At 48.6% G+C, this 12,763-nt stretch overlaps 1 protein-coding gene across 6 annotated transcripts in view; it reads left to right on the forward strand.

Annotated features, from left to right (window-relative positions):
• Window positions 1-12,763, forward strand: part of LOC144120647 (uncharacterized) — a 48,555-nt gene that overhangs the window by 31,107 nt on the left and 4,685 nt on the right. For 3 of the 6 annotated variants that reach the window (XM_077653265.1, XM_077653267.1, XM_077653269.1), the window contains 4 exons: window positions 311-453; window positions 2,760-2,972; window positions 10,113-10,382; window positions 11,114-11,332. In XM_077653265.1, the coding sequence (XP_077509391.1) occupies window positions 311-453; window positions 2,760-2,972; window positions 10,113-10,382; window positions 11,114-11,332 (845 nt within the window). Of the gene's footprint in view, window positions 1-310; window positions 454-2,753; window positions 2,973-10,112; window positions 10,383-11,113; window positions 11,333-12,763 lie in introns of all 6 variants that reach the window. The other 3 variants (XM_077653264.1, XM_077653266.1, XM_077653268.1) reach the window with 1 other exon arrangement.

The raw sequence follows: 12,763 nt of genomic DNA on the forward strand, positions 1-12,763 counted from the left end.
TGGGTGACTGGAGCCCAGTCAAGCCGCAGTGAAGCAGGTTTTTCTTTTTTGTTGCTGTACCTTGTATGCAAAAATAGAATTGATTGGTTGAAGCACCTCTGTCTTCATTGCACAAGGCAAAATACACGGTTTGTATTGGGGGCAACTATAATTTATAGCTAGCATTTCATGGCGTATTCTACAATTAGCATGAAATCCCTGAATGAGTGGACACCTTGTGCCTCCGGTTACTTCTGCCTATTCACATCTCTTTACACTACCTCCACCTCAGTGATGGAGTGGTACTAAGTGCTTGTGCCATGGCTTGCAGGACCCGTTCGCCAACCATGGCGCAAGGCCCAGCTGCAAACAGGGGCTCATCCCCATCCAAGGGCCTGAGCCCCACCATGGCATCCTTCACTCCAACATCGGTGATGCGCAAAATGCACATGGAGCGCCAAGATCACCCAAAAGGTGCGTCAGCATGTTGCTAGGTGTGCACATTCCTATTTGTATCGGTGGCCTGACCTTTCAAATGCATGCATGTTCTTAGGTCTGAATGCAAGACTGGGGTAGTGAGGGCAGTGCCTTGAAAGCTCTCGCTCACCAAGCCTTATTTGCGGGTGCCATTTCTGGAAAGAGGAGTTGAAGTCTGTGGCACTCCTCCATGCTGAACACTGTTTAGAGTGCTGCGAACAGTTGTTTTGAGGTGTGCATGTGTCTTGTGACCTAACAGTCGTGTACTGGGCTAGTTTGGGTCCTTCCAGGGTGAAGTAAGGAGTGCACTCACGAGAGCACAAGGCAGAGAAAACATTCACACACTGCGTGCGTATCTGCCGCAGTGGCTTGATGGTTATAGTGCTCAGCTGCTGACTTGAACGACAGTTCAATCCCGGCCACAGCGGTCTCATCTAGATGAGGCAAAACGCTAGAAGCCCGCGCAGTGTGTGATGTCGGTGTGCATTAAAGACCCTCGGGAGCCCTCCACTATGGCATCACTCATAGCCTGAGTCACTTTGGGACGTTAAGCACCATAAACCAACCAACACACTGCATGCGCAACAGGTCTCATCCTTCTTAGTATTGTGTTCCTATTGGCGTGCACGCTTCACTTCACTGTGTGTGTGTTGTAATCGTTATTGTGGGATTCTGAAGACATATCAGACTTAATCATGCAAAGAAACGTTCACTCTACACTATAGGCAGTGCAAGTGCAGAAGTAGGGTAAAGTTCTGGGGAGCTGTTATGTTCAGTGGTGCAGAACTACTTTTCTTGTTGAGGAGCTCAGTCGAGGTCGGCATGGGGTCTGAGAGTTGAAGCACTGCTTCTGCAAGGAAACTCATATGGTTGATGGGAGCTTATTTGTGTCAGTTTGGGCAATACTAGTTGCAGTAAGGTGCTGGAATGGGCCAATGGCAGTAGCACTGAATAGGCATGCAATGCCTGAAAGGATACATGTACCACATTGCCGCTTGTGCGTCACAGTGAGAGTTATTTTGGAAAGCAATTTATGCCATTTTTGCAAAACCTAGCCCTAACTAATGTCCACTTACGGTACACACTGCTGCATATGCTGGCATAATGTAAAGTGGTCTTTTGTATTCTCAATGTTAGTGCTTTTTCTCTGTCAACAGATTGCATTAAAAGCTCATAATTCGAACTTTATGGAATCTTAAAGAATGTTCGAATTGTCCGAAAGTAGTTTTTTGGGGGTCATCAATAATTCGAAGAACTGATTGCATCACTGAATTTTTGAAGGGACAGACTGGGCAACTGCTTGCTTTTGAAATGGGAACAGTGCGGCAGTGACTGTTTCACGTTTACATCAATGCTTTATTGCATGCATATTGTCGGGAGCATCGAATCAGAGCTGCTGCAAAATCGTAAGAGCCTTCCTGGCACCCTTCACGGTGCAACGCGGGTGAGCTTCACCTGTACTGAGTCACTCACCCTTCTAAGCCGCACTGTTGCGTGTGATGAGGCTTTGCTGCACAAACAGCAAACAGTACGTGACAGCGCACAGTTTCGGTGCAATGGAAGGACGGAACCACACAGCTGGAAGCGATGGGAAACTCTCAGCAGTGCCGAAGAGGCGAGAAAAAAGGAGGGGAAGAAAACCCCAGCAACTCACCAATCAGGGTTTGAAACTGCATGCAGCTGGCCTCAGTTGGCTGGCTGATGCTGGCTGGTTGAGTCATCGGCTGGCACGAAGCTTAGTGAAGTGAAATAGAAACTAAACAGTTGAACTGTTCTCAGAAGCGGGGCCATCAGTTTGTTGTCACGCCTGCCATTGAGCACAAGTCAGAGGTGTGTGCGAGCGACTCTGCAGCATAGAATTCAGATTATAAGTAGGGCCATTTCGACTACCTCTTGCTGTACCAGTCATATCTGGATGCGGCCTCCCCTCAGGAGTCTTCGAATTAACCGGTGCGATACCTGCAGTGTCTGAATTTAACAAGCGTGCAATGCCATAGACTTGTATTGGTGCTGACCAGGACTGAGCTGGCAGTTCGAATTATCTGGATTTTCGAATTAGTAAGAGTCAAATTATGGAGCTTTTACTGTATCGGCAGTGTGCGTGGATTGCTTCTTTTTGTATTCTTCTACTGAAATGCAGACTGCACAAATGTTAGTGCGCCGCAGTTTCGATACACATAATTGCAGTAGAATGCCACAGGTGCCCAAAATTGGGGAGCAATGGCAATCTTGATATTCTCATCCACTGTTACGTTGGCTTGTTAAGTCATGAACCTTGGTCTCTCTATTTTTCTCAGCCTCAGAAAAAGGTGGCCCCAAGGCTAATGGGGAAGCCTCCGCTGATGTTGCATCTCGGCAGCACCAACAGCAGCAGCATCGGATGGGCAATGGCACTGCTTCCCGTGCCCCCACCATTGGCCGGGCTATCATCAAGGGCAACCAAGCTGCTCCACCACCACCAGCTACCTGTGACACAAAAAACCTGAAACAGATCCAGCAGCAACAGCAGCAGCAGGGTGAGTGTGCTTTTATGAAAATGAAAATTGTTTTTTGAGAAAAGGAAACGGCACAGTAATTGTCTCTGATCTCTGTGGACACCCAAACCAGGAAGGTGGAAGTGAAAGGAAAATGAGAAAGAGGTAGGTCCTGGAGGGCTGCAGAATAATTTGGACTACCTAGGGATCTTTAACATGCACTGACATCGCACCAGTGCCTCAAGCTTTTGAGCTTGGCCTTCATCAGAATGCGGCCGCCACAGTCCGGATTCGAACCCAGGTACTCCCCAGTAGCCGTGCACCCTAACTACTGAGCCTGTGATTGCAGATGCTGCACCTTCACCAATCTGTGTTGCAGGATTGAATCTGGGCTCCAATGGCTGCATATCTGTTCAGGCGAGATGTGAAAATGTCATTCTTCTTAGCAATGTCGGTGGATGACCCGATGTGGTCACAATTGATCCCGAGGCCTCCACTAGGGCATCTCTTGTAACTGGGTGTGTGCTAGTATCAAAATTTTTGGATACTAAGCAAATAGAATATGAGGAATAAACAGCGTAGAATATCGAACTTAAAATCTTTGGAGTATGTATTTAAAAAAAAGGAAAAAGATGACAAGAGTCCGCCTTTTTTTTTTTTGTTCGAAATGGTGCAGTCTTTGCAACTCAAAACTGAAAAGTAAGCTGACTCGGCACCATACAAAAACAATTGAAGTTGCACAAAATTTATGCTGCTTGATTAGACAGCCTGCTGGTTACTTGTGATGTGGTCATGCAAAATGAGTTACAAAGTGTAATCCATGAATAAGCACCTGACTTATGGGTCGTAAAATCTAATTAATTTGAACTTAAAAAATTTCAAGACTCTCATTCTGCCTTTATTTTTCGTCATATCTTGCTGAAACATGGCATGCAGGTATATCTTTCAATGCTGATTCCAAATATACATTCAGATTTTAAATCTTGTCTGGAACTGAAAATATGGCAAACTAATGTATTCCAAATAAATCCTTTCTTACAGGCCATTATTGTAATTCCTTCATTAGCGAAGCTAGTTTTAAAAATGTGCAGTCGTTTCCAAAGCTCCACTGTACATCCTAAAGCTAAGGAAATGCTTAGAAAGTCATATACAGTCAAGCCTCGGTATAACGAACACGGATATTACGTATTGTTGCCTGTATCGAACTCTTCGTAAATATTTTTGACAAACGCATGCAATTTCTACTTTATATATCGAACACGGTTGGCCATGAAACGAATACAGTTAAACCTGGATGTAACGAACCTCTATGTAACGAATTCCTGGATTTAACGAAATTTTTGAATTCCCTAACGCCGCCCCCATTGAAGCCCATGTATTTTCGACCTCGATGTAACGAAAACGTTGCGGCAGTTAACCTTGATGTAAGAACTCGCAAAGCTGATCAGTCATTACTTTTTGCACTTTTAAGGAAAATTCGACCAAATAAATGCACTATATTAGTGAATATTAGTATTGTATGGAGCCAACAGCTACACGAACGCCTGGGATCACCGCGACCAAGCGAACTTAGCGATGATGATGATAGCGACGGTTAGCGCGCGGCTAGCGCCGCCCCGTGCCCAACGTAGCAGCCTGTTCAGGCTTTGCTTGTGTAGCGTGGCACCAGGTGGCGTTTGTAGCGGCGGTTGATTTCTTTTGTTGCATTTTTTATGTATGGATTTGAAAAAAAGCATTTTTATTTTGTGATTTCCATATGTTTCAATGGCTTAGACACAGTTATGTGCAAGAATTCACTTTAAAAGCAACGCTGATGGCCGGTTCTTTCACTACCAGGGCGAAGGAAGTGGAGGGGGGAAAGGAGGATGAGACCGACGGGACGACGCGTTGCATTCGCCATTTTGCGTTTGTCCTGCGTCTGTGCGTGTCAGCTGTGCTCTCGTGCTGGTTCGTTTGACTTGTTTTGGAGGTGCTAGGCCTGCCGTCGGCGTGTAGTCGTGCGTCTCCGCTTGTAACTGCGTCGTCGGTTGGTCATGATGAGTTCTGCTAGTTCTACTGCCAGAAAACGAAAAGTTTTGTCTTTCGAAGACAAACTTGCAATTTTAAATGCAGTCGCCGCGGGCGAGAAGAAGAAGGACATTGCCGCCCGTTTCAGCATTCCAGCGAGCACCCTATCAACGATTTTGAGTGCGGAACACAACATCAGAAACGCAGTGGAGTCGGGAACAAGCTCGAAGAAAAAAAGCCTGAAGACGTCGACATATGCTGATGTGGACAAGGCAGTGTTCACGTGGTTTTTGGACACGCGAGCCAGAAATGTGCCCATTAGTGGCGTGATTCTGCAACAGAAGGCAAAGGACTTTGCGTGTATCTTGGGCCATGACGATTTCAAGGCAAGCAACGGGTGGCTGCAGGGATTCAAGAGCCGACACGGTGTCGTCGGGAGAGTAATCAGCGGCGATTCTGCCTCCGCAGACAGCGATGCTGCTGCTTCATGGGTGGCTGACAAGCTGCCTGGAATACTGAGTCGCTTCGAGGCGGCCGATGTCTACAATGCCGACGAGACAGCTCTATTTTATCAAATGCTTCCGGGCCGCACGCTAGCACTAAAAGGCGATGACTGCCGCGGCGGAAAGCAGAGCAAGCTCCGCATAACGATTCTGCTGTGCGCCAACCTCGACGGCACAGACAAGCGAGTCCCGCTGGTTGTCGGCAAAAGTGCCCGTCCCAGGTGTTTTAAGGGAACGAAGCGTATGCCCGTCAAGTATGTGGCGAACTCCAAGGCGTCGATGACTCGGCCAATATTTTCAGAATGGTTAACGGAATTTAACCAGGACGTCAAGCGGCAAGGCCGTCAAGTTTGCCTACTGCTGGATAATTGCTCGGCGCACCACGTCGAAGGCCTGCAGCTCTCGAACATCGAACTGCACTACTTCCCGGCCAACTGCACGTCCCTAATACAACCCCTTGACAAAGGGGTCATTAACAGTTTTAAATGCTGTTACCGACGCCGACTAATCCAGAAGATTCTTCTCGACATCCGGCTGGAACGGGAGATGAAGATTGATATTTATGAAGCAGTCGAGATGCTTGCTGCCTCCTGGCAAGAGGTCAGGGCAGAAGTTATTAGGAATTGCTTTTTAAAGGCCGGAATAGTAGCAAGAAACGCACAGGCTGGTGCCGATGACGAGGAAGACGTTTCTACTCCGTCCGATGTGGCCGAAGCGTGGAACGAGCTACGCACTAACGGTGGTGTACCCGACGACGTTGAACTGGATGACTTTTTGTTTGCCGACAACGCCGCCGTGGCTACAGAGGAAATGACTGATGCAGCACTGGCTGAAAGCGTGCAAGATGATCGTGATGATGGTGCTTGCGATGCAGATCCGTGTGACGTGCCTACTGCAAAGGAGGTGATGAACGCAATGGACGTTATGCGCCGTTTCATCGGCTCGCGCGACGATGAAGGAGCTCTACATGATTTAGCTTCTTTGGAGCGGCGTGTCCTGCCTGCACTTGTGCCGAAGAAGCAGGCAGCAATTACGCAATTTTTCAGTGTAAAATAACGCCGCCTCTCCTCTTCTCTCAAAGCTCCTTTGGAAGCTTTTTTTTTCAACGGTCCCTCTCGGGGCCACCAATCGCGCTTCGGCAGAGCACGCAGGCACGATGATTCCCGCTGTCTCTCGCTCGAGTTCCTCTCTCTACACCAAGTCGCCTATGCGCAGACACATGGTGCAGTCGTTTCGCGCCACGCACTTCCACGTGCGCGGCGACGTAAGAACAGTCGTGTCACGTCATAAAAACAATTGACGAGCCTTCACGCGAAACCTGCATGTAACGAAAACCTGCATGTAACGAAAAATCGGGAGCTTTTTTCAACTTCGTTATATCCAGGTTTAACTGTATATCGGAACTCTCCAGTGCCAAATTGTGCCTGTTCGGATGGCATGCTTCGCCGCACTGCACAAGTGACTGGCGGTGATGCGGCAAGCGTTCGCGGCGCGCATCTTGCACTTGCCACCAGCGGCATGTAGCGCTGCAGTCCGGCAGTCGGCACGTGTTCACGCCTCTGACATGCGTCGACAATGCAATGAAAGTAGCAGCGCAGGTGGTTGTAAGCTTGCAGTAACAATCCTGCGCTGCTCACATCGGCTGTTGCGAAGGTGACGAAGACTGCGATAGCTTTCGCTCTAACCGACCGCTTTCCACGCGACACGGCTGTGTTGCGGGGAAGCCATTCTAGTCGGCACAACCTGCGTTTGCGATGCTGTGCGGGGAAGCCAACCAAACTGGCGCTTGGTTTTTTGCGGTCTTCGGAACAGTTGCGAGCTCCTTCGAAACGCCGGCAAAACCTGGAAAAACGTCGTTTTTCTATTAAGGTTCGCCAGAATTGTTGTCCCTTCAGTGACTAAATTGCGTCGCTGTTGATCGTGTTTCTGGCGAAATTTTATATTACGAATTTAGTCTATAGCGAATTATTTTACGATTTTTTACTTGTTTGCTATAACGAGGTTTTACTGTAAATCATGAATGAATAACAAAGTTGGGATAAGAAACAATGTGGCAGTAATAAGAAACATGCAAACATAACTTCTGCAAGGCAAAGGCACTTGACAACAAAAAAGAAAGCAGAGGAAATTGCATTTGAAGTTTGACAATCCTGGTCCAAATCAAGAGGAAGAAATTGGCTTGGGTAGGGCATGTAATGCGAAGGCAAGATAACTGCTGGTCCTTTGAGTATCTGAATGGATTCCAAGAGAAGGCACGTAGCAGGGGGCAGCAGAAGGTTAGGTGGGCGGATGTGATTAGGAAGTTTGCAGGCATAGGGTGGGTGCAACTGGCAAGAGACATGGGAGGGGCCTTTACCCTGCAGTAGGTGTAGTCAGGCTGATGATGATAATGAAAGATCAACGGTTGGTAGCCTCTCTGCGATATTTCTCGGTAATGGTGACATGTCCTTCCCATTTTCAAAACTCTCTTTGCATTCTGAATATGCCAACTGAAAATATGGCAAACTACCCGAGGCTGCGATGTGCAGGATGTGCGATGTGTAGCTCAGTGCACGTTAAAGAAACCCAGGTGGTCAAAATTTCCGGAGCCCTTCACTACGGCGTCTCTCAGCCTGAGTCGCTGTGGGACGTTAAAAACCCCCATAAACCATCATTAGGAATTGAGAAAATTTGTGGATTTCAAATAAAGCCATGGCGATGGCAGTACTTGATCATTAGTTCAATATGAATATAAGGATATTGAAAGGAGCCCACAATTTTTCGTTACATCCAGGTTTTTGTTACGTGAAGACTCGAAATAGCAGTGCGCAACAGAAACCAAAATAAGAAATACATTCAGGTGAAATTATTGACTTGAGCAACCGTGCAGCAGCGATGGGAACGCACTGTGTGACCAGAGTCATTTTGGAGGAAGGAACTTAGTGGAGGAAGAGACCAAAATGACTGCGAGTGGACGAGCAGGAAAGGAGCGCGCGTTGCGAACTTTGGATTCTTCTCGCCTTTCTCGATAGTTTTTTATGATCGCTGAAATAAGGCTTGGTTGTTTTTAACATAGAAGGGTGAATGCATAATCATGCCGAAAATGTTATTTTTAGAAAAGGGACTTATTCGAGGCTTTTTTTGCATTTTAAGACCCGCATCACCGTTAAAAAAACAGAAGTGCCCAAATTACCCAAAGGTTGAATTATCAAGTAACGCCTCTTGAAGAAAATGAAACGAAAATGTAGTGAAGCCTCGTGACGAGGCTTTGTCGTGCAAACAGCAGACAGCACCCAATGTGTGCGCACCTTCGGTTTATTGGAAGAACCCGTGAAATGTGTGTATGCTTGATAGTTGCCGCCATATGCCACTAACGTGAACTGCGCATGCGTGGTAGGAGCTGGCAGTTTGTTGTCAGCCAGTGGAGCTTGAGTAGATGAAAATGTGCAGAGGTGCAGTCTGAAAAAGTCCGGTTCTGTAGTTCAGATTAGTCGTGGAAGTTATTTGGGCGGAGGGCAAATTGAAGCTGCTTTGTATTGATTACCGCATTCCAGTAATGCATTTGTTCACTAGACATAAACTATCATAAGCTAGAAAGGTACAGGTATTGCAACCACCCACAATTTTCTCAAGCCAGCTGTGGTGCATCCAGTGTATTTTTTTCTTTGAATGACACTGTAGCCTGGCCTCTGGGATCTACAAACTGTGTGAAGACAAAGGACTTCGTGATAAGCTAGAAAGGTACAGGTATTGCAACCACCCACAATTTTCTCAAGCCAGCTGTGGTGCATCCAGTGTATTTTTTTCTTTGAATGACACTGTAGCCTGGCCTCTGGGATCTACAAACTGTGTGAAGACAAAGGACTTCGTGACCAGAGGAGGCTTGAATACTTGGTGGTGGAGTTGAGACAAACATTCCCCTTTTTTTTTTCACTCTAAAAGCATCAACCTACCAAAAAAGGAAAAAAAAATTGATTCTGGGGCTCTAAGAATGACAGTTGAATGTAGTTGGCCTCCAAGATTTTTTTTCGCCCTCCACTTCTACTATGTCTGCATCTAGAATATTGCTGGCCCATTTTGCAGTGGTGGGAATGTTGTGCTGATTGCTCCAAACAGATTTCACGCATGTTCGCCATTGTTACAAATTACTTTCAGACAAGTTATGCCAATGCTGCTGCGCATAAATACAGCTCCAGCAGCCGAAAATGCAGCAGTTGCCCGAGCAGGGGACTAATATTTGGGTTTTGCTGTGCTATGCTCGTGAACTCTTTTGTTTGGGGAGTCGAGGCAAACCAGAAGATAAGTTGACATTTGTTGTTAATGCTAACTCATTAGAAGGGTTGGTGCAAGTGGAAATGGCGACTGCAGTCTGTTGGTAGCCAGTGGAAAGCAGGTTGTCCACAACACAGTGGGCAGGTGGCCGCCTGCTTACAGTGGCACGTAGCAGTATGCCACCTCAGATATATTTTGTAGCAGCAAGGTGGCATCGTATGAAGCATCTGCTCAAAATTTGGCACTGCACTTGCTTCAAAAGGCTTGTGGTAATGCTCTGATAATAATTGTTCAGACCAGCTTGTATTGAAACTCTCTTGTACCTGTGCCACTCTTGTGTGGCACCTTTTAACCTTGAGTGTGACGCAAGCAGTAGAATAGTGTTATGACCCCCCCCCCCCCCATTCTTGTGGGCCTACAGCTGCGGGCAGTCTGATGCGTGGTGCTGGAGATGTGGACATGATGGCCAAGCTACTGGAACAACAGCAGCGCCTGCTGCAGCAGCAGCACAGGGCGGCTGCCGCCCCTCCCGGTGTGCTGGGTGGCCTGGTGAGGCAGCAGCAGGGACACCCCGCCCTCAAGCTGCCCGGCATGATGAGGACCACCCCTGCGGGCGCTGCAGCTGCTGCCATGGCTGCCGCACCGGCTGCTGCTCCCCCACCACCAGCCATGGCCCCTGCCCGCACTCACGGTAAGTATCTGATGGGCATTGCTGCACGTGAATTCGTAAAGATGAGATCCGACGTCATTGGATCTCTGCATCATGCTCTCTTTGCCTCCCACAGACTAAAGTCGCGTACGTGCTAAGCGCACCCGCTCGTCGACTTGGGGGCTTAAAAACTCTGGTGCTGTATTTTCATCTAACGTGACATCCTGCAGAGATGGGCAGATATCAGCAGGGTTTGGAAAGGTGCATGGTATGCCAACTGGTGGAGCTAGTAGCAGCTATGTTGAAGACGAGGTGAGATGGCTTGTGGCTACCTTTCTGGGCACCTTCGCAGTGGTCGGGGTGGGATGAAAAGCAAAAATTGGAAGAAGAAAAGCGCACACAAATAGCAGTCGCTATGGGGCTACAGTGAGGAAAAGACTGAAAAAAGAGACAGTGCTGCTTGCAAGTAGGATAATGTGAGCGTGTTTCATGCTGTCTTCAGCTCACTTCATCCATAGTGCTTTAAATGCTTTGTTGGCAGTTATCCCCTCTGAAAGGCTATATTTTATTCATGGTTTAATGTAACATGTTTGGACACGCACGCCTAGCAACTTTTTAGGGGCGCTTCTGTTTAGACGAGCTTGACGGGACCAGAAATCTTTTTTGCTGTATCGCATTCATCTTAAAAGGAGTCTGCTTCACCGATGTTCTTCACATACTCGGCACTGCTTCTTATACACTTTGCACTGTGCTGTCGTTTGCAAACTTTGCAGCCGGTGTACCACTCAAGGGTGTGGGTGGTGGCAATCCCCGGGCCCCTTCTTCAGTTGAGATGCTGCAGCAGGCCCTGGCCCAGGGCCTGCACCCACTGGCCTTCCAGCAGTTGCTGCTGGGGGGAGCCCCCCCTCCAGCGATGGGACCCGCTCCTTTTGCAGCACCCTTGCACCCGTCGCAGGGGCACCCCTTTGCACCTGGTGCTGCCGGGCCTCGTGGTGAGTGCGGGGAAGGGGGCAGGCACAGGGCAGCAGTGAACTTCATCGATGCAAGCTGCCTCTTTTTGTCATCGCTGCATCATGTTGTACACATTCCTAGACAGGCAGCAAAATGACAGCATGTGGAAGTGGTTGTCATTTAAAATGCAGTTGCAATCTTTTTGTTGAACTGTGTTCTGGGCACTCTCATAGCACCGTTCACCTGTTTGTTCACTAATTCACCAACTGTGATCCATTGTCCTGTGTTTTCTCCTGCTATAGAATTGAGGAAACTCGAAATAATTTTACAGTCAAGTCCACATATAACGGCCCCACTTAAGACGAACTTTCACTTATAACGAACAAGACCTGCGTGACCGTCAAACTATACATTGTTTCAATGGCACAAAATCACACGTATAACGAACGCCATTAAGCCCTGCTGATCGTTTACAGCGAACGGACGGCGTAAGCCCAGTGCCGTGATGCGAGATAACCTGCCTCCAACCCCTTTGTGCGCCTGGCGCGTGGTATGTTTTCGGGCCGAGCCTCATCGCAGGCGAACTGCCCGCCCCGTTTGGTGCCGCTCTCAAGCGAGCTACCCTTTCCCCGCCGACGCCTCTTCCAAGATCGCCCTCCCGCCCCTCCTCGCAACTCCACTTCCCTCTCCTCACTCTCTTGCAAATCCGCGCGTGGCCTCGGAAACCAACCGCGCCACCGGCGCCGATCACGAAGGCCACGCTCCGTGAAGCAGGCCTTCCGTGGAAGCCAAGAGGTGGCTGCACTGACGCTCACAGATGCCCCTCATTGGTCTCTCTGCTGGCGCTGTGCGTCTGTATCTATAGCTTGATTGGCTTGATTGCTGCCTGTATGCGTTGCACGTCTACCCCTCCGCGCACTTTTCTCTCTTGTTGCGGTGCGGGCGTTTCGTTGGCTTCGTTCAAATCTCTGGCCCTGGTTGTAAATCAGGATGGCAGACAGGAACACCGTGCCCGTTTCCATTGTATTCAGCAGCAGAAATGATGAAAGCGGCCTAGGCGGAGGTGACGGCCACTGCCGAGCGGAACTGCTTCAGCGCAAGGCCGCCTTCGTTGAGTGCCTGTTGCCAAGCCTGATGCTTCGGAAGATGACCATCCCGGCGGCGATTTCTGGCAGCGCGTCGTCGACTCCAACATGGGGGGTCATGACATTGGTTGGAATGATTTTATTTCTCTCGATGACGATGTCGACACCGCGGAACCGTGCGCGGTTGAGTGCATCGTTTCTGAAATGCGGGATGAGAGTGACTCGGAGGAATCGGATAAGGAAGAAACTTCGGAGCCAGCACTCATAAGCACACCTGTAGCAATAGAGGGCCTCGGGCAACTTTCCTATGCCAAGGGCCTTGGCGAAGAGCACGCTTCTGCTTTAAATAAACTGGAAACCTCCCTCATCGGATCTGCGCTGCAAACA

The sequence above is a fragment of the Amblyomma americanum genome, chromosome 2 (assembly GCF_052857255.1).
Source record: "Amblyomma americanum isolate KBUSLIRL-KWMA chromosome 2, ASM5285725v1, whole genome shotgun sequence".
Lineage (NCBI taxonomy): Eukaryota > Metazoa > Arthropoda > Arachnida > Ixodida > Ixodidae > Amblyomma > Amblyomma americanum.